The sequence below is a fragment of the Aptenodytes patagonicus genome, chromosome 5 (assembly GCF_965638725.1).
Source record: "Aptenodytes patagonicus chromosome 5, bAptPat1.pri.cur, whole genome shotgun sequence".
NCBI classification, from domain to species: domain Eukaryota; kingdom Metazoa; phylum Chordata; class Aves; order Sphenisciformes; family Spheniscidae; genus Aptenodytes; species Aptenodytes patagonicus.
The window spans coordinates 21,717,684-21,745,409 of NC_134953.1; the positions used below are offsets into that span (position 1 = coordinate 21,717,684).

The 27,726-nt window shown below is 43.2% G+C and overlaps 1 protein-coding gene across 1 annotated transcript in view; it reads left to right on the forward strand.

Annotated features, from left to right (window-relative positions):
• RBM20 (RNA binding motif protein 20) overlaps positions 1–27,726 on the forward strand; it is a 108,451-nt gene that overhangs the window by 62,952 nt on the left and 17,773 nt on the right. The window contains exons 2-7 of the mRNA XM_076338989.1: positions 16,293–17,478; positions 19,122–19,183; positions 19,340–19,431; positions 19,781–19,872; positions 24,198–24,341; positions 25,729–25,860. Of these exons, the coding sequence (XP_076195104.1) occupies positions 16,293–17,478; positions 19,122–19,183; positions 19,340–19,431; positions 19,781–19,872; positions 24,198–24,341; positions 25,729–25,860 (1,708 nt within the window). The remainder of the gene's footprint in view (positions 1–16,292; positions 17,479–19,121; positions 19,184–19,339; positions 19,432–19,780; positions 19,873–24,197; positions 24,342–25,728; positions 25,861–27,726) is intronic.

Here is a 27,726-nt window from a genome sequence, read left to right on the forward strand (position 1 = left end):
TGAGAGTACTGCTGACGCAGAGACCACACAGAGACCAGGTCGCAGCCAGAAGACCTGACTGAAGGCTTACTAAATCTGATGAGAGACTTCAAGACTGATCTGTTTTGCTGGAGGATTTTAGATAATCCGATTAGGTAATTCAAAAACAAAGCACGTATGGAAACTGCTCAAGATCTCTTTATACTTGTGCTTAACACTTACACTGTCTTCAGCTGCTGTCCCATCCACCACATTGTTTCCCTGTGTGATAATGAACCACTGCATTCATTGTGGACTACAATACAAAACCCAGTAGGAATGACAGAAAAGTAGGAAAACCAACATTAAAGCAGGTCCTCTGCCTGTAGATTGGAACCGTCCGGCGGTAGTGCGGGAGGCCAGCATTTCTCTGCAGTGAAAGGTCTTCAGCCCACGTTGCACACATGGGTGACTGGGGATTCACTGGCCCTGTTTAAAATCTAACTATTTTCTCTGCTAAATCATATTTTCTACGGAGCTAAAATACTTGTCTTAAAGTATTTGATTAACGCAGTAGTTGAACCAGCTATAGAGCAAGCGTGGATGGTGGAACACGAGCAAATCCTGCACGCTTCCTTCTGGGCATTCGGAGGTTTGTGCTTTCTTGTCACCTCAGCTCAGTAGAGGTTTTCTTGACTAGAAAGGACCATTAAACAATTGAGTCTGATCTTAGGTGTAACATGAATGTCTCATCCCGTGACACTCAGAGAGTGTTTTGACCCTCCCCAAACCAGGTTTTACAGCTCATCCCAGCAGGTCTGATGCCAGGGAGCAGAAGTGCCTGACCCTGGCAGCAGCACTAGGCTGTAGTCTGGATAGTTTGTATCGACAGTTAGATTTGATGCTGCCAGTCTCTGAAGCCTTACTCTCTACAGACACCCGAGCAACTAAAAAAAAAATTCAGAAGTGCTGATATGGGCCTGTTTTAAATCTAACAGCAGTTGCACCCATAATCCTAGAAGACTATGATAAGGTTTGTCACTGTTTCTTGATGTCATGTGAAAGTATTGATGAACTTTGAATGGGTTTGCTAGTGGTCCTCCCAAAATGTCGATGTCCAGGCACCCAAAAATTTTGGAATCACAGTTCTGTGGAGTATTTCTGGTCTTTAATTTATTAGTTGAGATATAGACATGTAAGACAGACATTCAGTTTTCCTGTCTGTCATAAAGAAGCTGTAGATGAAGTTGTCTGATTTCAGTCCCAGTAAGGAAACTCGTTTGCTGTCCTTGCCAAATCAGGCTGTAATGCTGGCTGCAGAAAGAATTGTAGCTGGATTTTTTTTAATCATTTGTTTGAATATTACTACACGGAGTGGGATGAGAGCTCAGGAGGAGTGACTGGCTGTGAGTAAAAGCAGAGAAAATACATGTGAAGTTTTCTGCACGAACAGCGAAGACAGCTTCTTTCTCTCTTCTTTCTTGAGGGAAGAAAACACTGCTGTGTTTTACTCTGTATGTCATTATAAAAGTTGAGATGGATGTAGCAAACTCATTTAAAAGAACTTATTTGATTGTTATAGAAATACGGAAATTCTTACAGCAGATCCAACCACAACTGTCTGTCTGCCAGCGTCTCATTTCTTAGGGTATTATAGAAAGCATGACTATAAAGCTCATTTTTGTGGAATATGGAGATAAGCTTCTTCCAACCCCCACCCTGTAGATGGTGGTTTATGCCAGGAGATTTTCAGGCTCATGTTCCATCCAGACATCAGGGTGTGTTGTTTATTCAATAATCTTCTCTGAGTGGGGATGCTCCCATATCTGGAGATCTCTGTCCATTTCTTTTTTTAATTCTGCTGTTTAAATATTCAAATTGATCCATCACATCCCTGCTTGGCTTGCATTGATGCATCTGACTTTTCAGGATGTTCTCCAAATGGCATACTGATGTTTTTTTGTAACAGTATTACTATGATCCAGAAGCTCCAGAGATAGGGGCAGAATCTGAAATTTTTTGTGCTTGCTATAATAAAAAGAGATTTTAAAATGCATTAAGAGATATCAGAGTCCAGAGGTTATGCTAGGCAATTTATATGAAAAGATTGACCTCTGAATTATAAAGTCATGCCTAAACAATCCCCAAGTAGAGTATTAGAGAGCAAAATTTCCTGAAAAGCTGCACCACAGGACTTAGAGCTCCTCATCAGATATATTACTGTCTTCGACTCAGTGATTTCTCTCCACGTGTGCCAACTGCTCAGTTAAAATTTGTTGTCAGCTGCATTAATTCATCTTTGCTTTTTTTTTTTCGTGATACAAGTGGTCTGAATGATTATTTTTTTCCTTACCCCCACTAATACTCAAAGACTGCCAGTGAACCTTTCTAGTCTCACCAGCCCCTGGAAGCATCATATGACCTTAGCAGAGGGCATCAGACCTTGCATGTGCCTACAAGGTGGGTATTGAGACTAGCACGTCGTTCCTATCTGAAAACAATGAAGAGGCTCCCAGCTGAAATTTAACCAGTTGAGAGGCTTCACCGTCCCTCTCTGAAGTGGATTCACTTTCAAAAGTAACATTTATTTTTGATCACTTTTAATTAAGGTAGCAAAAAAGCCTGGAAAAGCGCATTATAGCGAATGTTAACTGATTTATTCTGAATGGCAGGTCTTTCCTCAGGGGGGTGTGGGGAAAGGACTAGCTGCTGGTTTCTTTCTTTTTCTTTCTTTCTTTTTTCCCAGCTCAGCAGATAGATGAGGCGAGGACATGCCACAGGGATGAGATTTGCCAGATTGCCTGGAATGCTGTTGTTTTGGGGCAAGTTCTTTCCCTGGGTGTGAAGTGAAACACAAGTATCTGATGACAGATGAAAATGCAGGTTAGGGAAAACTGTAAAGCTGAGAGAGTGAATCTTTTCCCTCTCCAGAGATCAGCAAGCATGCAGCCTGCGTGCTAGGTAGCGTTTTCTGGAATCAAATCGCCCGTGTTACTCACCTCGCTTTCCTTCATCATTGGCCCGCTCCGACTCGGTGGAAAAAATGCAAGTCCATCTGCTGACACAGCCCAGTTGGCTGGCCCTGCCCGTGCCGCCGACTGGGCCAGCAGCTGCAGGCAGGGAGGAACCTGCAGCATTCAGTCACAAACCATATGTGGGCAGCGGTGAGGATTAGCTCTGCTCCTGGCCAGAAAGGTCCCAGTGCAGTTTCCAGGCTGAACTGACCATGTGTTTCACGTGATTGTCCTGAGGATGACATGAAATGGAGAGTTCAGATTCCAGTGAAAGTTGGTTTGTGTTTCTTCATCCTGTTTAATGTAACGCAGATGCAGAGGAGAGCGTGAGGGCGTCTGTGCCGGGGGGAGATGCAACAGGCTGTAGAAAAGCCCCGTAGGTTTTACTAATTCCTTCTTCCCCTGAATTTTCTGCTGTTTCCTGATGGGAGTTGCATGTGTGAAGGAACACCCTTGGACCACCTGTTAGGCGCCTTTCCCTTTTCAGTCACAGTCTTTGCCATCTCTTAAAGATAGGGCTTTTTTACTTGGAGAAAAGCCAGAAACTTGAACAGTAGTTTTCTCCTTTGGAGAGGTGGGGAGAGTGCTCTGATGTGGCATGTAAAGAAAGAAAGAAGGCAAGAAAGAAAATTAGAAAACCTGGATGGAGACCCCTCCGGGCTCCGCTTTGTGTGAAGTATTGCAGAGTTACGATTTTTTTTAAAGGTAAGAGGTGTGTATTCACAGGCTGATTTAGTTTGTGGTTCGCCTTAGTGCAAAGTAATTTTGGAAACAGCATCTTCCATAGAAGGATCATGTCACGTATAGAATGCCACAGCTACTCTGGAAGATTTCCAGACTAATGCTGTTAATTGCAAAAAGAAAGTTTAACAAGCTCTTGCTGTGTCCCAGGAGGTTAGTTGAGTGGCCAGCTGAACAGCTGTAGGGAGAGTGGTCAGACGTGCTGAAGGAGCTAATGTACTCTAGGCAAAAATAGGAATATTTGGCTTATTTTGATCTTTGGATGTGGGAGAACAGCTCATTTATTTCTTAATTGACCTATAGACTGTGGTATGTTAGAAGCAGGGACAGGAAAATAGCATTTTTTGCATCTTATGTTAATTTTTGAGTAATGTGACATATGGGAAAGATCAACAATTTTGACATCCAGATGTAAAGAATAAAATATTTCGGCCTAGGAAGGTGCAAAACTTGGTTTTGAAAAGCTTTAGTTTAACGGGGATGGATCATCAACCAGGGGAGACCTGCTGAGATAACTCGTCAAATACCGCATTAAGGATGTGCAGGTTTTGCATTGCCTCTTGCCCTTGCTTTAGAGTCCCAGCAGAGCCTGTGGCGCAGGTCAGCACTCGTACGCATTTGGGGCAGTGGATTAGCGCTGGACGATGAATTTCCTTTCTGTTGACCGTTTCTGAGAAGGCAGATAGCTGACTTTAGCAATAACATTAGCCCAAATAACAACAGTGTCTTTCCTCAAAACCTCAACTGTCCTTGGGAGGCAGCAAGTCTGAACACGGACAAATTGTGAAGGGGTTAAAACACAATGCATTTGAGTGCACGTTTTAAGAATTTGTTAAAATTTTAGCTGGGTAATGCTTGTTTCCTTCCAGAGCAAGGGCTAGCTCTGTAAAAGTCAGTCCCTCTCAGTCTTTGTTAGCGTGTCGCATTTTTTCCACAGTTCACCTAATTAGACTGTGACCCTCTCCCCGGTAGAATCCCGTGGCGTTACGCTGTGCAGAAACACGATTTTGGTGCTGATATGTGAAGAGACCGAGAACATAAGGCATAAACATCAACCGATATTGTTTGCCATCCACACTTGCTGAGTGTAATGCAGCAAGACCGGCTCCCGGCAGCCACGTGATCTGCCTTCCAGTCCTCCATTTGGGGTGGGGTGGGTTTTTTTTCATTCCTAAAGTTGTGACTTTCTGGAAGGAAGCTTGTAAATAGTTGGGGCGCAGGGAGCAGGTAGAATGTCAGTGGGATGTTATCGGGAGGCACGTGCACAACGCTGACATTGGCTCCTGGCCGCGCTTCCTCTGCACCAGCTCGCTGCTCCCGGCAGCCCTATATGTTGCAGGAAGGTAGGATCGCGTTGTGCCACCCGTGCCCTCCCACCGTCGCGCCGAAACGCCCGTCTCCCCCATCTCCAGCAAGGAGGGACGCCAATCTGCCAAGTGGAGTATCTTAGCAATCTTTAAAATTCAGTTTTAAAGTACAGCTCTTTCTGTAGCGAAGGGAAAAGGCAGGCGTGCACAGCTCTGGCAGTAGCAGCTAACTGGGATTTCAAGTTAACGATACGATCTGGTTTGTGCAGTAGCTTCTTATAATGCTTAGCTTCTTTATAATACCAGGGCTTTTATACTTGAAAAGACATTCCATACCGAATTGTATCCTATTGATTTGCCCTGTAATAAGCCTCATAGTCTGTGTGAGTAGACACAAACCAGAATTATATTAATGTCGTTTACAACCAGTGGGCACAGAATTATTTGCAAAATGTGAAAGACGTCAAAATACCAAAATATTTCAAAGACGGTTGAATTTGGAAATGCTTTTGTTAGACTATGAATAGAGTTCCTTGGAATAAAAAAAAAGAAAGAATCAGAGCAACATTATTAATTTTGTTTGTTTGTTTTAATAACTGATACTTTGTACTTCAAGACAGCTTTTTATTTTCAGCATTTTCAGCAGTAAAGCCTGGGAAATAAACAAGATCATTTTAAAGAAAATAATTATAATTAAAAAAAAAAAACAATAGCGGTCACAACTTACTTAGACATCTTTTCACACAGAAAACTGAATCTGAGTCCCAGAGTGTTTTGAGATTAAAAGATGCATCAGTAAGACAAGGTGTAACATCTACTATGCAGGCCAGCGGAATGAATTACAACCTATTTTTCCTTAGTTGTATAAGCTACTTAGACATACAGACTACAGATACTGAGCAGAGCATGTGCATTATAGTAAAAATGGACAAAACCAGCAAGCAAAAATTAAGAGGAAACAATGCACTGCTTAACCAAAAAGGTAGTGGCCGGCCGCCTGCATTGAGAGTTTTGTCAGCAGGACTGGGCAAATGCCAGCTGAGTGTCGTGGACGGGTTAATATCTTCACACTGTTTCCTTCCTCACAGCTGCCACATGCAGTGCTCTGGAACCTGATATTTTTCATCAAAAACTGATTCTTATTTTCCGTCTTAGTATACTAACCAATTTTACCGTGCAGAGCTTGGAGCGTATTAACTGTCAATTACTCCTAATTAATACTGAAGGCAGACAAAAAGGGAGAATGAAATAATTGACGTTATTTAATATAAAATGCCTCTCCCGATTTTGTTTCCTTTGTGGAAAACTCTTTTGGTCCCTGTTCAAGATTTAAGCACTGGCCTGTTTTATGTTTTGTTTCACAAGGTTGATTGAATGGCAGTTTATTATTCAAGACAATAAATTAAACTTCTCAAAGCCAAAGAGTTCCAGCAGTTCTGGCACAGGCTGTTTTCTGCCAGAAGGAACACGCTCAGGTCTGATTCATACCAACTGTTGCCCTTTAACGTAAGAAAAATAAATAAAACCTCCTTTATATCTTTCAAGATTCACATTAAAATTTCTTTAGCATAGAAATTGGGATGCATTAAAGAAAAAAGTGAGCAACATTCGTTGCAGAATAGATAATGAAAGCTTCTAGGCCAAAATACACTGCATACTACTTCCATGTAACAGTACAAATATTATGGCCTAGTATTAAAGGGTGATTTCAAAGAGATCGTTAAAAGAGAGCAATCTTCTTTGATGTTTTATGTTTAAATTAAATATAACTGAAAAAGGATACAGGAGCATTGCTCTTGCTACAGTGAACTCAGAAAAGGCTTTGCAGCACACCAGTAACAGCTGAATTAGATCTGGGCTTCATAAGATTTGTGTATAATTTATGTATACCAGTAATGCATCAGGGTATGTAAACAATAGGAATTTATGACATTTATGAGCTTTTAAAATATACATAAACGGAAAACTGAAAAATAGGCCTAAGTATATAGTTATGTAATATATATCTTAGGAAATCTGCAGAGGTTCTGGTTTTCTAATCAGAAATCTGATTAAAAAATAAATGAAGCTTTCTTTTCTTTTTTTAAAAAAAATTACTACTTTAAATTGCCTACTTTTAAATATTAGCGGTAAAGAGAAAGGAAATCATATTGGCCACTTTAGATAGGAGCTATTCTAGCGTTTCTCCTCATGCACTCCTGTGCTATGGTAGTTGGTAACACACAGCATTTAAACAGCTTTTAGAGGAGGTGGCGATACTACATTAATTATGAAATGATTGTGATGCTCCTGGGTGACTTTTAGTTGCGAGCTGTCGCTTTTCGGCTGACCTGGGGTGCAAACAGAAGAGCTCAGGTTTGCACACGATTTCTGTAGCCTGTGCCATTACCATTATGAATGCTGACTAGTGTTCTCCTAGAGACTTAATTTACTAATATGCTTTTTCATTAAACTCTTCAAATATGTCATTGGGACTAATATTTAAAAATAAAAGGATAAAAAAGGTGTGTTTAATATTTTTGGTTGTTTTCCACAAATGGCAATCCTTTCTTTGAGCACAAATGTAGCTACTTAGAAATAAAAGTACTTCTTAGTACTTTACCCTTTCCACAGTTATATGTCATTTTCCTGTCTACAAACTGAAGATACTACCTTTGTAAAAGGCCTTTTGTATTGTCTTATATTACTGTGAAATAGAAATGGTTTATTCAAATGAGGAATTATCTGCCTACCACATTATGCTTCCTCCTTTCAATACACAAATGAAAACAGCTGTGCCTCCAGGCAGTGCAAGATATCAATACACTCAAACTTATTATTTTTGTAGTGGTTAACAATACCATGCAGAAAACACATTAGCAGAAGGTGCGGTGAGATATTACTGTAATATCTTTTCTAGTAAGTACTAGATGCCAAGGATTATTTTTCAGTTGGGCATTTGTCTATATGCTCCTGTAAAAAGCCTTTGAAGGGTTTCTAACTTGTTTTTTTCTTAAAGGCTGCATTTTCTTTTTTTCCTTAAGTTATAATAATCTTTCCAGATCATTTCTCCCCAGATTTCTTTTATTTTCGAGGGGAGGCTGGGAGCAGTGCTGGGAGCACCGAGCCGTGTGGCAGAGCAGCGGATGCTGTCCCCAAAGCAGGGGTGTGTTTGCTGGAGCCGCTCACCCCGTTCCCGCTGGGGTTACCTTGCTCTGCCAACGCTAATCCCTGTCCCGGCCTCTTTGCTTACCCTATGGATTTACATGACCATCCACACCACCTTTTCCCTGCTCTTCCCCTCCCAAAATGCTCTCTGTCTCCGGGCAAGCCCCTGGGCCTGTGCCCTTCGCCGCCTGGAGCAGGGGCAGGGGCAGGAGCAGGAGGGGGCTCTGGACACAGCGGCGCTGTCACCTGCAGGGGTTCCATGGCTGTCGGGGCGACAAGGTTATTGGGGACCCCCAACATCCCTTCTTAGAGGAGCCCTGCTGGGACGCTGGTTGGCAGGGATAATCTGGCCTGGGGGCTTTGCACCATAAAGGGTATTTGAAGCCTAGATGATAAGAGCTGTTGCAGGAGGGGTGCGGGGGGAGGCAGGTGTGGGCAGCGTGGCACTGCCAGACCATCGCGGCATGCCCTGAAAGCTCCGTAAAACTGTGGCACGATTTCTGTGCTGATTTAGATCTTTGCAACATGTTATGGAGGGCACTGATCTGGTGCTACAGCTTTTTCTGACAGTTTTAGCATACATATAACATACAGTTTTTTAAATACATTTCTTTAACTGCAGTAAATAAAGAATTACGTTTCCTTGGGAAGCAGTTGCAGATAGGTGGTTGCAGTATAGCTAAAGGAATTTATATGGCTGCCTACTGAAATTTAAAATGTAGACCAATGTTCCTGTGTGCACACTAATCCTCAGAGACATCCTTGACATACTGTGGCACATCATCAAAACCAAACAACGTTTAAATGTCACGGAACAAAACGATAACTTTCCCAACTTCTGAAAATAGTTACCTATAACCTTGGGTTTAGGTGATACGTTCGCTAGACTACGTCCCTTACTTGAAAGGAATTGAACTTTGCCTAATTAAATATTTATGGCGAGATGCGCTGCATGAGGGAAAGCAGAAATAAGCCCAGTATACAATCTGGAGTTCCACACAATATAAGAAACATTATTTCCAGGGTGAAAAGTATACTGAATAACACGGGGAGGAAGTGTGATGGCCAGTGCGGACTTCGGTGGTACCTGGTTTTGTTGTTCTCAGGCTGAAAATGCAGATTGTTGTCTGTGGCACTGGATTCAGCATTTGAAAGTGGCTAAATCAAATAGAAACAAATGTTGGTGTAAAGAAACCAGAACATATAGCTGATTTTAAACAACAATCCAGAACAGCTCTCCCAGAACTATAGAGCAAGAGTTGTTAATAAGAAATCAGTCTCACCAGAGATGATCCACCCTTTTATTCTTGCAACTCCAAATAGGACAGTTGCCTTTTTTTAGCAGAAATGACTGTCAGGGAGGAAAGAGTGTGGTCTCTTCAGCACGCAAAGCAGAGCTGTGAGGTGAATAAGATGTCCTTGAATTACTGGTGTTTGGAGAGAAAATGGAAAGGTGCATCGCGGTTCCCGTCTTGGGAACCGTCTTTAGTCTATTTGACACTTTCATTGATGACTTGGGTGAACAAAGCATCCGTTAAATCTGCAGCTAGTGCCAAGAGGAGAGAGGTTTCCAAGTGCTCTGGAGGCAGCATGGGTATCCAGAGTAATCCTGACAAACCGGATCTGGCATAACCTGGATGCAATATTGATGAGGACAATATGAAATGGTGATATGGGAAGTCCATTGGACAGTCAAAAGGAGAAAGGACTGAGCTAGCCTTTCCTGTGTGGGAAGTCAGATCAGCTGAGCTCCAGAGATCCCTCCCAACCAACGTCTCTGGGCAATAGCTCTTCAGGAAAGGGCCTGGGTTAACAGGGGACCACGGGGTTACGAAGAAGAGCAATCATACTGGGCGTTAGGAACAAACGCAACACACAAAATGTGCAGAGAAAGGAGCTGGGATGGTTGTAGAGAAGATTTGATAGCAGCTGTAGGAAGGTAAGAGAAACCCTTCTCGGTGTGCACGAGAAGCCTGGTTTATGCTGTTAGCAGAGAGCCACCATAGGCTTTAAGAGGAGCTTTATGAGACTAAGGGGAGTTGAGCAATTAATTGTCCCTGGAGGTCATGAAATCTCCACCAAAGAACATTCCTAAGAAGAGATTAAATAAGTATGTCAGGAGCGGTTGAGTTCAGCTTGATCCCACCTCAGGAGTTGGTCTAACCATCCTCCTAACATCACTTCTAATTTTACTTCTGTGATCACAACCGTTATCCAAGATGTAGTCCCTGTGTTTGCCCCTTTATCTTGTCCCTTTCCCAGTGGAAATTGTCTCACTTCTCTGCATATAAACAAAGGCAGAGAACATTTTGGCTGAAAGTTTCAAATGAGCAAAAAAGACTCTCGGTAGGAGGCAGGCACTTAACTCCTATCAGCTTTGTAAACCTCGAGTTTAGCAGCTCTGTGATAACATTTTACATTTCATCTTCCAGCTAACTCTTAGGTTGGATCGTTGTCCAGATAATAGAGTTTACCATTGCCAAACATATGCAAAACTCACTTGGCAAAGCACGTGTGTACATTGGCTGATGTTTTATTTTACTCCCTCAACAGTATAATGGAGGGCTTTAGAAATCGTTATTTGGGATAAGAAGGGGTTTACTTGCAGCTTATAAGTGTATTAAAGTAGCTTAAGGTTTTTAGTGCTCCCCATCATTAGCTGAACTTACTCTGAAACATAATCTCTTTTTTTTCATCAATTCTAACCAGAACTCAGAAAAAAAAAAGCTTGGCGGCAGATGATTTCAGAGTTTAAATTATAAAGTGGAGGGACTTTCTCCTTTCAGCAGACTTTCCAAGCTTTTCTGACCAAGGAAGTAATTTCACTAAAACTCAGAGAAAATACTTCTTGTGGAGCTGAAGAGAAAGAAAACAGTAATTTGGTATTGGCCAGATGCAGTCTAGAGTATAGGAAGAAGTTCCTGCGTCCATTTTTTAACCAATGCACCGGTCTTTATTGACATAAGTGCTGGATTTATTCAACAAGCAAAAATGAACATAAACCCTGTATTCTTAATGGAATCAGCAAAACAGCATAACATAAAATATCATTATAATTATTCTAATAATTAATATATGTTGTTGAGATTGCTGAACTTTGTCTTTACTTCTACCAATGTTTGAAATACAGCTTTGCAGTTCCCTTGAATTCAAGAGGCTGAATTCTGTCCTCACATACAAACATGTAATCTCACTGAAGTACTGTCAAATGGTGCATTTTTATTTGAAAACTACGTTTACCCCTAATATCTTATCAACTTCATCTATATAACAATTGATTTGTTTATTTTAATTTTTTTTTTATTTGCTCTTTTAGTACAGCGGCAATTGTTTTGGATGAATTAGAGAAGGCAGCCCCATGTGTTTTGAATAAATGATACATTACAGGCAAGGGATGTTCATACTTCTGCATAACAGAATATAATTGATATTGTGCTTGGATAATTAGGAAATGGTTCTTTGATGTGTTCAAGAGTCCTGAATTAAAAATTTAAAGTTTGCTAACTGTTAGAAAAATTGATTCAGAAACAGCTTTAATGGATGAAAAACCAGCATGCTATTGCAAATATGGTCTCACATCTAATACTGTGCTAATGCAGAGTAGTCATACATCTAGGATACTTGGGTATCTTAATATCCTTGGCCATTTTAATTCTGAAATCAACACAGTAATACAGACAGCTTAGAAAAAAGTGCACATTTTGGAACAAAAAATATTAAAAATTTATCTTTCAAAGATTTTGACAGGTAGATGTAATTACACGCAAAGGCAAATGTGTTATGGTGGAGGGAATGCAAAAATCTTAGAAGACGTGCAAGATTCATGGAAAATGCAAGAAAACAAATTCTGCACCGCTATGAATTAGTCTTGGGGTTTTTTTTAAGTATTCAAATTCACACCCTATGCAGCATTTCAAATATTTGTGAGTATAAATACTTCCTAAATAAATAGTTGCAGCTAAGATAATAACTTTATTAGTTCAGATTTTTTAATTTATTTCTTAATTTTGAAAGGTGCTGGGCAGCATTTTAAAAACCTTAATTTTGTCATTTGAAAATCAAGTTCCAGGTTGTCGGTCTGCTCTGATAGACATGTTTTGTGTTCAGCTTTTTCATTACTCTTGTAGACAGGATTACTCAAATAATCCAGCCGTCTAGATACTTTACCTCCGACACTGTGTGTTGCTCACTGTTCTGGGATGCTAAAAGCATAACAAGGATTACAGGTGTTGCAGATGGGTTGAATTGATTTATAGCAATATAGCCTTGCCAGTGTTTGCAATCTCATTGTGAGTATTGCAATAGTCGATGCATATCTTCAACTCCTATCTTTCAGAGCTGTGCAAAAACTTGCTTGGTTTATGGCTTTCTTCGTGGAAAATGTATGGCAGCACTCCTGCCTGTCCTTTTTTTCATAAAGACAGACCATTTCTGGCTTTCCTAGTTCTGCAAAGAGACTGCTGGTGTAGCCCAGCTGTACAACTAATGTTAAATAAATAAACGAAGAGGACAACTACTGTTTACTTTTTACATCGCTGACCTTATAATTGGGAATGTTTTGGGAGGGATAGAGCTAACTTTGGCTCAGGCAGGCTAATTCCCTGGGCGCTCAATGGAGAATGAGAGCTTCATTCAGCTGCTTTGAATCATCTTGCGGCAGAGACCCCCCACGAGCAGGCGGGAGCTGCGTTTTGGTAACCTGAGGACAAGTTGGGTTGGGAGAGGTGTGTGTGTGAGTGGCGAACAGCCCCCACAAAATGCCTTAGCTGAGTGCTATCTTCATTTTGTGTTTGCAGTTTCCAGTAGTTTAGTAAATCTGTAGCAGGATTATTTACAAAATGTTATCAAATACATAAATATTATGATTGTAGAACAGAAAGAGGGAAAGAAATTTTCAAAGCTATGCACACTGGTCCCGTGTGTCTCTTACGTCCTGTATGTCATAACAGAACAGAAATCCTCAAATTTGGGTGTCGCTCTAAAAGATGCTTTATACACAGCTCCCAACCAACCATCTGCATATCTGCTTTTCCCACTGACCCATGAACATGCCCTTCCTTCTTTGCCTTGATTAGATGATAAAATATTCTGTTTCTGCTGTGGGAGGATAAAGCGTGCAACCTGAAACACCCTGAAATGTGGAAATTCATAACAGACAGCTGGATTTTGAAGCTGTGGCCATTCCCAAACCTATCGGTGCATGGGAGCAACCCTCCTCACTAAGTCTGTCCCTCTGCAAGTGGCTTGGAGGCTGCAGCTTCTCCTTACAGCATTCATTTTTCTGCAGGTAAGGCTCCCTGCTGCCCCCCAGCCCTCCCCACTGCTGGCCTGCAGTCCAGGGGTGAAGCCGGCAGGCGCAGGGAGCAGAGTGCTGCCCCACTCCGCAGCAGGGCCTGACAGATGTTGGTCTGAGCTGGCTGGAGGCAGCCCACCATGCAGCTGTGCAGGGCACTCCTGCCCTTGCCTTCTCCATGCTCAGCTGCAGAGCCCAGAAATGATTGCAGAGCTGGGGAGTAGCAAGCGCCCTGGGCATGCCCAGCCGGGGCGTGCTCTGGCAGGGCACTACTGGTATGCTGGGGGATTTCTTAGAGACAGTGCTACAAAGTTGGTCAAAATATGAGGAGGCTGAGGGAGCTTCAGGGCTTGCGGCAGCATGAAGTGAGATGGTTTCACTGGAGAGAGGGAGCCCGTGCCCCTGTCCAGCAGGTAGCCGCCAGAGTTGGGAAGCGGCTGCAGCTGTCGGGATGTGTGCACTGCTGTGTAGGCTTGCAGCATGGTGGAATCAGATTGCTGGGAACAGAAGTCATCTGCGGCTCCTGAGCCTGAAAACGTCATATGCTGGCTGCTGGCTTTTCTTTTTGTTTTAAGACCACCAGGCAGTTCTTATTTGCATGCTCTATTAAAAAGAGCTTTACAGCTTACTTAGCATACAAAAGGTATAACCAGCTATAAAATGAAACCGTTGTTAGGACTGTGGCCAGTCCTATGCAGCACATCATAAGCCAGGACACTCCACATGCTGGTGGCACAGTACAGCCCGGGCACAGGGTCGTGCCACGTTCCCCGGCAGTGATGACAGTGTGCGTGCCAGTGTGGGATCCTCTGCTCGCTGAGCCCCTCGCACCCCACAGGGCTCCTCAGTAGCTCCTCAGGATCTCAGGGGCTGGGGTTTCTGAGGGCCTCCGTGTTGTTTTGACTGTACTTGCACCCTGACTCTCATCCGTAATCAAATTTACAGCAAACTGCACTGTAAGTATAAGTCAGAGAGTAAGCGATGGAAACCACACGGGAAAACAAAAGGCACCTCCGCTCTGAAGCGCACTGGTGTCAGCTTGTGCTGGCAGGGTGTCTCGTCATTACATAATGATGTACTTATCCAAATGGCATTTTGTATTTTGGGAGACAGATGTGCCTTGCAGTTGCTAGTGGAAGTTAAATGTTAAATATGAAACTCATTCATTTTCTCTTAGTCATACTTTGGATTTAAGCAGATGTTTTCCTAATTTGTGGTTTTCAAATGTAGCACGCTGACAAGACATTTATCATTAACTACAACTTCATCCATGCAGTTTAGCAAATTGGCCAATTATTAATGGTAAGGGTTGCATGGTGGTTGATGCATAGCTCCTGCTGCTTTGAAAGGCCTAAATTGAAACTCAGTACATTTTTACAGTATAAATTAATTGAGCTTTGGGTCACATCCCTGTTATTCGAATGCTCTCTGCTCTCATTTTCAGAATGAGCAGCCATTTGTAATGCGCTGGGTAGCTGTGCCGTCTGCGAGCAGAGGCTCCTGGTGGTGCAAAAAGAGATGGCTAACATTTTTCTGGTAGGGGCATGAAAATGGCTGATGGTATCCAAGCGTAGGCAGCGTGACATACGGGGGGAGCGTGGCCGCTGGATGGTACATGTACATGTGGACCAGGCTGGCTCTGCCACCGATGATGCAGGAGGCGTCCTGGAAGGGTGCAGGGGGGACAGTAAAAGCAGGGTGGGTGCAGCTGCCTGGAAGCTAGTGCTGCCTAATATTTTCTATTATAACATTTCTCTTGCTTTTAACTTTGCTAGACTTTACCCATTTTGATTTTTTTCCTGTTTTATGTTTGCAGGGTTTGATGGGGTGGGGGGAGGGAGGGGTTGGTGGTGGTGCTGTGAACTGGTGAGATGTCCCAAAGGTGCTTCCCAAAGCCAGGAAAATATCATATCCTATTTTCCCAACTCTGGAATTCAAGCAGGCAATTTAGTCATCATTTATTTATCCCACGTACGAGACTTGAAGGAGAACACTCAATGCCCCTCTAATTTCTAGAAAGAATAAAGACCTTGATTTTCACCAGCTGGCAGTGCAGAAATTTTGCCTTACATTCTAGGTGAACTGGGAAAACTCTTCAGGACGGTTTGTTCGTAGTTGCTCCAGCTTCTGGCAAATCATTCACTTTTTTTTCCTCCTCTGTATTTGCATCTGCACAACAGGGAAACTATATACTTTGTTACAGAACAGGCTACCATGCAGGTTAATTAAATGAGAACTGTAAACAATTTAAAAAAATACATGTGATATATTTCATCTTGCTTTACGCAGCCAGATGTGCTAGGTGCAAAGTACCTTACAGGGCTGGCTTTGCAGTCCCATTTGATGTCCTTTTCTTCATATCCCCCTGCTCTGTGGTAAAAGGGAGTAATGGTAGTGTCATAAAATCAGTCAGGAGTGGTGATGTCTTAGCAGAGAGGCCAGAGGTTGCACAAAATGCAGAAAAGAGGGGAAAAAAAATAGATTTGGGGCTTGTGTTGCCACTGTTCCTGGCCTGCATTAGAGGTGTGAGTCCTAGGGGTACTTAAAATGAGCTGAAGGCCTGATCCAGAGGGATATAATGGGGGTTTTAAAGAGAGATCTTTGGCATAGTTTTCTCCCTAGTAACTTTTTGATTGAAAGGGGTGTGGTGGTGGATGTTGAAGGAAAGATGATGGGTTATGGTTGCGTTGTCAATCACCACCTTGCTTTCCCTGGGTTTAGATAAGCTAAATCTCCAGAAGCAGCTGTGTATCCTATGCCAAACTGTAGAAGGAGGTGAGCGCAGGTAGACGTCGGGCAAATTCGGCTAACCCAAATCCTGATCCTTTGCAGCGCTGCCAAGCTCCTGGAGAAGACTCCGTTCTCCGTCGGCACCCCGAGCCCCCTGCTCCCCTCGCCAGCGAGCCTGCAGCTGGCGCAGCTCCAGGCGCAGCTCACACTCCACAGACTGAAGTTGGCTCAGACTGCTGTCACCAACAACCCGGCCGCCGCCACCGTCCTCAACCAGGTGCTCTCCAAAGTGGCCATGTCCCAGCCACTATTCAACCAGCTGAGGCACCCCACTGTGATGAACACCCCGCAGGGCCACGCCGCAGGGCCACCGCAGGGGCCCAGTATTGCCGGCACGAGGCTCCCCTCCGGTGGCATTGCCTTTCCCGCCCAGACCCCGGCCTTAGCTGCACCGGGGGGTGGCCTGGGGCCCGTCCAGGCCCAGACCCCCAACGCCATCGTTATGAGTCCCTTCGGAGGCGTAATGGCTCCCACCTCCAGCCAGCAATCTGTGGTGGTGGGTCTCAACAAGGCGGGTGCCTCCACCTCCGCTGCCGCGGGGGGCTTTTACGAGTACAACAAGCAAAACACCACCAATGCCGCCCCTCAGGCATACGCCTCGGAGGGGGACCAGCCCAGCCAGCATGGCTTCCTCGCCAGCGGGGCCCACACAGCCTCCTCAGCGGTGGGGCCGCGCTACGAGGGTCCCTTTGGTGCTCCCAGCCAGCTGCAGCACGAGGCGGCGGCGGCCTTTCCCAAGGAGGCCTACGGGGTGGCGTCGGCAGCACAGCATGGGGCGGCACGAGCCTTCCCCAGCGACCCGCACGCGGGCTCCCATCTGAAAGGCGATCCCGTCCCCGTCTTGCATGGCAGCGGTACAAGCAACCAGTGGGAAAACATCCCTAATTTCCCCAGCCAAAACAAGCCTAACCTCGTGCCTGGCGACAGCCTGTGGCCGTCAGCAAGTCAGCAGCAGTATGAAATAAGAAACGAGCTCTACAACCCTGAAGAGCCGACACCTGACACAAAGTTCAGCGCGGCCGCCCCCCCTGCCTTTGGCCGCCTCAACCACAGCAAGCAGAGCTTCAGCAGCCCTCGCATGAGGCAGAAGGAGGAGCGGAGCAGCGGTGCGCCTGACCTGCCCGCCCGCTCCCTGCCGCCACACCAGCTGGGTGACCTCCACGGTGTGGCCCCCCTCCACTTCCCCCACATCTGCGCCCTGTGTGACAAGAAAATCTTCGATCTGAAGGTGAGTGGTTTTAAGGTGCCTCCGGGGCACGGTTTGGACCCTTGAACAGGCTGCCTGGTGATTGATCTGGCCAGCAGCTCCTGCCACCCCTTGCCGCCAGCGTCCATCGCCGCAGAGGTGCCCTGAGAAAAGCGGAAACAAAGGGCCATAGTTTCGCTTAGGGTGTCATACATCTGTTTCATGGCAATTACTGGGGTTTCAAGGTCTGGTTTTGTTTCACAACTCACTGTGAAAGGTGGTGAGATTACGGCGCTGGCAGGAGAAATGCAAGGTCTGGGCTGGGGTCACAGCTCATCTCATGGGCCCAAAGCAAGGGGAGGAGGAGCTTGAAGCCGATCCCCTGCTTCTCAAGCTGGTATTGTAATCACACATCTGTGGTTTCATCTGCCTTTCCCTTTCTCTTTGCGTTTCTGATCCCAAAGGCTTCCCCCTAATAGCCTTGTGGAAGCTGCTTGCTTAAACAAAACAGCGCATTTTGATAACATAATTGTAATAATTCCTCAGTTGGGATCTCTTCCTCCTTCTAGTAGCTCTAAGGAAAATTTAGGAGTTGGGGTCCCCAGCAACTTTGGCCTGGAAGCAAGAAGCTGCTCAGCATGTGTAGTGCAGACCACGCTCCCACTTCTCTGCTCATACTGCCAAGGGAGCTCCAAATTGAACCTCACCCTCTAGAAGAAGCTTCCCGGTTGCCCAGAGAGCCTGTGTGCTAGGTCATATTATATAGGTCAGGTTTGGAGAAGCCTCTGAGCCCCACAGCCATACATGGGTGCTGGCTGGTGTTGTTCTGGCCTCCTGGTGAGCCCAACTCAACAAGTCCTCACGGCCTTTTCCGTCGTATCATGGGACTGGCACCTAACCGCAAAGGCATCTGTTTTCACACTGGTGGTAGCCTGACAAAAACATTACAACAGCATGTGTATAGGAAGGAAGATGGCCAGCAAATGAAATAATACCTGATACTTACACACCCCGGGGTTTTGAGATATTTGAATATATTTACTCTTTCATGTTTCCCTTTTACTCTTCGAGCAGCTGCTTGCAAAAGGGTTTGCTGTGGTTACTGCAGCTACAGGACTGGTCTGAAGTAGCCCCCATCTAGGGCATGCTGAGCATTTCTTTTTTTCATTCAACATTTTAAAAGGGCAGGGAAAATGTCATTACGGTGAGTTTCGGTTGATCTGTTTGTTGGTGTTTAATACACTGCCTCATTTGGATCATAGAAGTGTAAACAGCTAAATGTACTTTGACAAATTTTGCGAATCTATTGAAATGAATAAGCGCTGTCCTGGCTGCCCTGTGTGCTGAGCACCTTCGTTATGGACATTGCAGGAGCTGAGGGCACTCAACGCCTTGCAGGATGAGCTCTTCAGCTAGAGTGAAGTAACTGAATTAATAGAAATATACTGGATTTAAAAACTAATACAGAGAAGCTCTCCTTCTGTAAAGTAACTGATAAGTTAACCTACAAATAACAAATCAGTAAATGCATTGGATGAAGGTGCGCTTGGCTCCAGCATCACACAGTTTGATCTTCAGCATCTCAGTATTATTTTTAGAATAAGGTAAACTGAATGGAAAAGCAATCTCTTGTAAATTTGTCTCAGGATTTTTCCTGTGCTCATCATCTCTTTGTTTCAACGTAGGACTGGGATCAGCACATTAAGGGAAGTCTTCACATCCAAAAATGTATGGCTTTTTCAGATAAGTAAGTATTATTTTAGAGACACTCTTTCAACTGAATTTCTAACAGAGCATCCCTTACTTCAGTGGCTTTACACCGGGAATTTACTGTCTAATAATTATGGTTTAATATTTATTGCACATTATGCATGCTTCTAAAGTTCTTTTCTTTCTTTTCCAGCACTGGTATCCGATGTGTGTTAAGCTCAGCAGATGGCACATTGCATTTATCACCAAATAATGCAGCAGTTTTCAATCCATCTAGTATCGAAGGTGAATGGTTGTATGCGCAAATAGTTAAAACCACTTCTTTTTAATTGAAAGGGAAGTCAGTCTCTGAGGAAAAGTGGCCATTTTAAATGCAGTGTGATACAAGTTTCCAAGGAAAACTCTTTAGAGGTTGTGCACAGAAAGGCTAAAAGACAATACTGTGCCTTTCAAAGTATGAATTTATTTTTCTTTCAGACAATGACTTGTTTTCACAGTACAATGAAACAGTGTATAATTTGGTGTAGAGACTATGAAATTAATTATTATGTAAATGGAGCATTGCTTACTGAGCACACTAATGCAATTAATATGAGTCAAGATTTTAATGAAATGTGTGTAATCCATTATTTAGATTATCCACCAAATGTCGGCTCATCTTTTATCACTACATCAGCAAGATCCTTTGGCCAGCCAGGTCCTACATTTTCTTCTCCTCCATCAGGGGTAAGAGTGAGTACCTAAGCAAATTGATCTCTGTGTTGAGATTCTTGTAGAAGCCACGTGTACTTACTGGAATTAAAACCGTGAAGGCTTCCTTTTAGACAATAATCTGAATATTCAGTCTGTTATTTCAACTTCCCTGCAGCTCTCTTATGCTTTTGATTTTGGTCAAATCAGAACTTGATTGTAGTTTTTTTTTCCAGTGCTAAAAGTTGTTTGCTTGTTAGAGAGATTTGGGGAGGGGGCTAAATGGTTTTGTGTGTATCCCATTAACTTTTTTCCCCATTTAACTTTTTTCCCCATTTTCTGAGTCTTTTTGACTCAGTCAGCTTCAGCTTGGAATGAAGATTTGGATTAGTTTTTACTTACTCTGAGTATCGATCCCAGCAAGCAGCCTGCCATCTCTCCAGTTATTTATTTGTAGCAATTGCTCTCTGCCTCCCCCCATGCTGGAGTCCTTCTCCCAGGTAGCAATAGTGGCAAAGATAGTGGCTGCAGCTTCGCTAACCATTACTCGCCTGGGGGTCCCAGATCAATTCATTATACTGGATTAGCTTTTTCTTAGTTTATTTTAGTGTACTATTTATATAATCTGCTGCCACTGGTAACCTTTCAGCAAGTTTGCTTTGGTGTACAGCCTTCCATGGTTTAGGTGTATTAGCCCCCCCCTGCATTCAACACAGGTCCAGTTTTATTGCTCTAATGTGCACTTTAATTCCTAGCCCAATAATCAAAAAATGCCAGGAAAAAAAGGTAACATTAAAAGTGGTTCTTACACTGACAAAGCAGAAAGATTTTAAAAGGAGGAAAAAAAAAAGAAAAACAAGGAAAAAAAAAGGCAAATAAAAGCAAATCATATACATAATGGAAATACAAAGTTGTTAGGGTTAAAATGAAGCTCAACATATATCAGAAAGCTACGATCAAAGCTGGAGGCATCAAGGACTCATGTTAGGGCATTCATGGAATAGCAGCAGTATAGCAGTAATCCAGGGGTTCAAGTTTTCACCTTTTTAGCTTTGTGTATATATCCTGATGTGGTCTCAGGCACTCTGGAAAGGCAGGCTGAGTTGTGTCCCTGTGCCACTCCAGTTCGCATCAGGTATTGCTTACAGAAACATTACCCAGATTTGTTTAATCCAACCAATTTTCTACTGTGTGATTTTGCTATGACAGAGGTTACTTGAAGGGGTTTTAGCTTCTGCCTGTCACAGACAGTGTGTGTGCACGGGAGTGAAGAGCAGAGCTGCTCATGACGGCTGCCTCCAAGGTCAGAGGTGGAGTAGCAGCGGGTGTGGAGGAATGTTCCTTTTCATCATGTCTGTCAACCTCGCAACAAATTAAATTACTGCTAATGCCAGTATCATTTCTCCTTAGAATCTGTCACTATTTATCATTTAAGCTGCCTGCAGAAGTCCTCCTTCTGAATGACCTGCAGTACTACAAGAGATAAAAGAAACAATAACTTTGATTTTCCTGGACACTGTAAATCCTCTTTTTCTTCAGAAGCTCATTGGGTGGACAGGGAGCTATATTAGAGGTGTTAAGATTGAGTTTGCCAGCTGTCATTCACCCCGCAAACCAGGTGGCTTATAATTTATTACACCTTTGCACGGTAGTATTCACTTTCAGCTAGGCGGCTGCTGCCATTTAAATGAGCAGTGGGAGTGGGAGATTATACTTGACCCTGCATGTAATCATAAACAAAGTGTTCAGATTTCTGGAAGAGCTTGCTCTGTGCTATCCATCTGCAAATAACTATCCCTCTTCAAAAGGCAAATACAGTGCTACAAGCCTTCACTCGGGCATGGAGAGCCTTTAGCACTGGAGGGATGGGACTGTCAGTTTCTTATTATCTTTAGAAAAGATTCATGCGAAGCTCAAGAAACAGATAAAGAATTTGAAAAGCAAGAAACAAAAAAATTGAAAAAAAAGGCTGTAACAAAAAATAACCAAATTGGATTGGTGTAATAATATGGCAAACGGTATGAGGTGCATTTCACTGCTGTGCATCAAATTATTTTTGTAGTAGCTGTCCAGCTGCATTGGTAAACCCCTGTAGACATCGGTTGCAAAGAAAGTTAACTTAGAGTCTTATTGAAAATTGCATTCAACAATTGACACACAACAGCTCCTCTAAATTCCTGACTGTGGATATGGAAAGTATATATTCCTTTTCTGGCTGTGATTTACAGCTCTATTTAATGAATGGATCCAATTTAACTTCAATTAGCTGTCAAGATTATTGCTTGGTACAGCCCATCAACTTCTGGTATGAGTATGTGACCACTTCTTAATCATAAATTACAGCAGATTTATGGCATAGCATTTTAATTTAAGCCATTGCCGATTGTGGGGAGGTGGTAACGTCTTACAGTCATTTGATTTAATGTACACGGGCTCTGGAGCCTGTGTAGGGAACAGCTAAGTCTTTCTAGTCCCATAGACTCTTAACATACCATCTCTTAACAGATCTAACAAAACAAACAGAAGGTGCCAGGTGACCTGCGGTGTTCCTACACTGGGACTGCATTTGCTGTCAGGAAGGTTTCCTTTTCCTCTGCTAGCTGTAGTTGTATTCTTCTGTTGTGCACTACATGCTGCCTTGCCAGATGCACGCAGCCATCACTTCCTTTTCTGTTCACGTGGAGTCGAGTTGCTTCATCTTTTTCAGGATCAGGTCTTTGTTATTTTTCTGCTAGCAAAAATATCTTACTTCTGGACTTTGGCACTTCTTTGACTTACGTTATGCACCTGGGCAGGCTCTGTAAGGTGCAAGCTAAATAGCAGACCACTGTATAACACAGGGTCTTGCTGCAGCACAAATACACAAATGGTTAAGTGGTGAAGTCTGGAAGGAAGGTAATGGGATGAAGGTGTAAATAAGATAACATTAGCTCTGTAACTTGCTGACAAGCCAAACATTTGTGATGGCTCTGGTGAACTTGATCCCACAAGATTACGTGATTTGCATCTTCCCTTGAATGGCACAATTTTAACTGAAGGTAGAGTTACTTCTTCAGTAAAATCCTAACAGCAGAGGTCATAAACAGGGAAGTAGTCTGGGAAGACTTAATCCTGTGTGAGTGATGTTTTGCATGTCATTAGCTGGTGTAAATTATGTTCCTCTCTGAGTATATCCTGATGCCTCTTTGCACAAGGAGTGTAGAGCCTGCTTTCCATGTCAGGGAGATGGGCAGCTCTTTGGGAACTGCCCCAGCACTCCAAAACAGACTTCCACCCTTGGGAAGCTATTACCGCACCGGTGGCCGTGTGCCTGTGCCAGCCCAGTTCCGGAGCTCTGCCTCTCTGCGTGTCCAGTGGTCACTATGCCCCCAGCAGAAAAGACCTTCCTATTGTGTGGTGTTGTGAGAGGGGAAAGTAGTAGGTTTTCCAACCTGAGGTACAGCTGTGTGTCCTCTCACAAGTTAAATGGGGTCACTTTTACCCTCGGCCCAGTCTGTTTCACCAGGGCAGAAGGAGGATTTAAATTCAGCGCCTGCTGTCCTGAACAGCTCTGTAGTCACCTAAACTGATTTCTAACGTCCATAAATTCAGCAGGGACTGCAGTGAGCATCTGTTTCAATTTCCAGGCACCACCAGCACCACATAAATGGGCATTTATGGAATACTTGAAAACACTAATTTTTTGTGCATTGCTTGCAAATTATCTGCTAAGAGCCTTTTACTCAGCAATAGTGCATGGTGCCTTCATGTGCGGGGAAGGCACAGAGCCCCCAGTGGGACAGACAGATGCAAACGGGGTGAGGAAGGCTGTCTGACTTGGCAGAGGAGCCGTAGGGGTTGTGCTCGTGTACCAGATGGGTACCGGCCCTGCAGGGAGCTCATCAGGAGGGGCTGAGACCTCCCCATGGCAGGGGCACCCTCCATCGCCAAACATCGAGGGGCCTCCAAACTCTCGCTGGTGCTGAGTACAGTGCAGTGGCCTGTGCCTGTGGCAGCCCAGCCCTCTGTTGTGACATGCCAGGGAACCGAAGCCCTGGAGTCCATAAGGTTTGAGGTGGCAAATTACCTTTTGCAGCAATATGGTTAATCCTGTTTGAACAAGAGCATCTCTTCTAGAAATCCTCTCTGGACTTTGTAATGTCCAGGGATAGAGACTCCATTGCAAGCTGCACTGCAATTTCCCTTCCCAACTGTAGTTTCTAAACCAGGATGTTAAAATACAAGGTTTTAAAGAAGGATATTTGTCCTTAATAACAGGTATGCAGAACAGAACATTTCATTTTTTGCAGAAATGTAAGGTCTTATCTAGTGGATGGAATATCTAAGATAAAAACATTGTTTTGAGTTGTTTTTTTCCCCAGTTTCCCCAGAGGAAATCTACACTGGGTCGAGTTGTTCATATCTGCAACCTCCCCGAGGGAAGCTGCACAGAGAATGATGTCATTAACCTGGGCCTCCCGTTTGGGAAGGTCACCAACTATATCCTCATGAAATCCACTAATCAGGTACTGTGCATTTGGGGTCATTGGTATTGACATCTATTGGCATAAAGACATATTGACAGGAAGACGGAGTCTTGGGGGAAAATACCTTTTTTTTTGTAATAGAAACTTAAATATGTGAAGCCTGTTCTTAAAGTAAAAAAAATGGTGTTTGCAGAATGAGATGATGGCATAAACATGACCACTGCCTCATAGTTCTTGTTAAAAAACCCCAGAAATCTCAATGAAGAAGTGTTGTAAAACTGTACTTTTAAAAATAATAATAATTTTTTAAAAAGTTAATAACTTGGCCTTCTTCTCTCAGCCATATGTTAGGGTTACTTTCGGACTTCTCTTGTTCTGTTTGGGAGGTTTTTATTGCTTTCTTACCCATACTCATAGAGCTGAACTGGGCATTCAAGAATGACTTGCACTTTAGTCTGGTTCGGTTCCTACACTGTTTGCTGAACTGTTGTTACAGCAGAGGCAGATCCCGCAATGGTGTAATTACAGTTACAGGCTGGTGGCAGAGCCCCCAGGCCATGGCTGTGCTGGGTGATCTGTCACACACATGCTGAAGGAAGGCTGTGCCCTTACAGGGGGCACTGACACCTCACTCCCTTTTAATCTGCACCGGATTGTAGTAGAGCTCTTTCTTCAAGGTAGCTTAAGTCTAGTTTAAGTAGCTTAAGTCTACCAGTGGTGGTAGGCTGGGAAGACTAGAAAATCTTCTCTCACATACCTGCAGCAGACAGTACAGGTGGATGTAGAATCCACGCCAGTGGGCAATGTTTGAGATTGTAATGTTTCAAAATGCAGTCATTACACAGCTGTGAGTATATTCCTTGACCAGTTAAACTGCAGTCACACCAAATGCAATTTTCATGTAAACAAAAGTGCTAGTTAACATCGTTCAGGTTTTTTAAACTCTTTTTTGGCTTTGTTCTGGCTGCTCATGCTCTGATGTTCTGCTTTTATCTGGGTCCCTTGCAATTCTGCAAGACACAGCTGACAATCTCGGGAGCAGCGCATGCTGCAGCATTGCAGTTCTGCATCCTGTCAGCAGCTGACCATGATGTAGAAGCACCAGTGAGGAAGCGAGGGAAAGGTGATGTTTTCATGTATCAAGAAAGATTAGATTCCAGTCATTTAGTTTTTAACTAAACTGGCTTCTAAAGTTGCATATCAGCTTTAATAGCTGGGTTGAAACCATTTGCAGTTAAAAGGAGGCTGAGCAATGAACTGAGTGTTACTATTTCAGCTCCAGGGCTGGAAAGCTACCCAGTTCTGTACTATCAAGACATTTTGCATGAGAAGAATCCAAACGAAAATTACTGTGCTGCCTTTTCTCTCTTATACTTTGTATTTTTAATTATGTAGTAGATTTTAAAGCTCTCCCCATTTGTGCTAGGCCTTTCTGGAAATGGCTTACAGTGAAGCAGCACAAGCCATGGTGCAGTACTACAAAGAAAAACCCGCTATGATAAATGATGACAAGTTACTTATTAGGATGTCTAAAAGATACAAGGAATTGCAGCTGAAGGTAAGACAGTCATTCCTGATCAGATTTCCTGAGTTTCCATGGCACGTCCCAGAGAATACATCTAAAAATCTTTGCTGATCACCAATTTCTAATTAATGCTTTAATATTATGGAAAAAGAAATTTAGAAAGATTAATGAATGTATGTTAATGATCTTTTATACTTAGCTGCTTGCTCTTGTTCTAAATTTTAACTCTTGGAAGAGATCCCATTTTCTCTGGTCCTCTCATACCATTATTTCAAAAATCCCTTCTCAGCTTCCTTCTGGGCAGGCTCCCCACATTGCTTGGTCTAACAAAGGTCTAAAACACAGCCATGTGTAAGATACAACATGTCAGCAAAAATAAGACAGTCCTATCCTTTTAGTCAGGCATTAAGCCTGAAGCAATGCTTTTCACTGCTTACACACTTGAGCCATAGTACAATCTCTATACCAAGCAGCGATGACAGGGCTAAACATCACACTGATTTCTTTTTCTTTCTTTCTTGTGAATGACCTAAATTAAAAAGCAAGATTTTTTTATCTTTTACATAGGGTCAGAACAGAGCAATAGTCTTTGGACTTTCTGTAGAGTGTGTGACACTTCTGATGTGAACACCTGAGTGATGTCCAAAAATCAGTGCTCTTGTGAGCATATTTATGGAAGCCTATGTACTGCCATGTGTAATGCTAAGAGAGTATTTTTTTGCATGGAGACTTGGACTGGAACTGGCAATGCAGAGCTGAAAAGCTTCATATTATATTATCTAACACAGCACAAAGTTATTTTATAAAATAACTCTGTAATGTTCCAAGTTAAGAAGTTAAGAGGCCTTTTATGAGCCTTGAGGAAAAACAAGTAACTCAGATGGTTTGGTTTGACTTTTGGAAAAGTCTCTTTCTCTCCTGTACATGTCTAATAGTTTAAGGAGACTTAAAGGAGTTGCCAAAAGTCCATAAACCAGGGCAGCCTTTCTTAGCGTGGTACAGTGAAGGGGTTCAGATATAAGGTGGCGGAGACTGTACATCTTAACACAGAGGCGGAACAGGAATTACCCAGGACAGTGTGGGAGTTTGCCTAGATTTCAGGAAGATTTTCAGCCTTTCCAATGGCAGTTTTTCAGGTTATGGAATTATTTTTCTCTGCACGAGCAAAAGCCCTTTCTCTTTGTTAAAAACAAACAAACAAACAAAAGTGCAACATGGAAGGGGGAATATGCATGAACTATTTACCACTACAAACTGCTCTGAGTTCCTGCATGATTATGTTGCTCAGCTGTGTATGCTCCAAGTGTTTGACGGGTTGTGTGCACTCCAGCCTGCAGTAGTGCATCTTTTGTAAATTATCTTGAATCTCAAGTAATCAACACTTCCTGTAGGCATCTTTCTTGCACTTAGCTTTTCTGAAGCTCTTGTGTCTAAACGTGGTCTTTTAGAGCTATACTCCAGAATGAGTTAAACTCTGAGATGAAAAGAAGGCAGTTCATTCCCAGAGGGTCAGAGATAGGCTGCTATACATATTTAATTCAGATATTAGAAAAATTATCTGGTTTGCTTCCTCTTACATCCAATTCCTAGAAAGTACTCTATAGTGAATGTGTATCAGGGAAGGACAAAGTAGTTTCCAAAGCCTGTTACAGCAGCTAAGTATGAGGAGACAGTGCTACAACGTAATGGAGCGAATTTTCCATTTGTATCATTTTACTGCTTTGATCATGTTTTTGAGATACCAGCTGCAGAAAAGACTGTAACCACAGCACTGAAACCAAATATTTCTCAGTAGTAGTATAATTAAATGATGCATGGATGCTGTTTCTTGAAGGACAAATCACCTATATTAGCTTGGAGAATAGCGCAGCATGCTAAACAGTGTCTTTGTCTTATTTA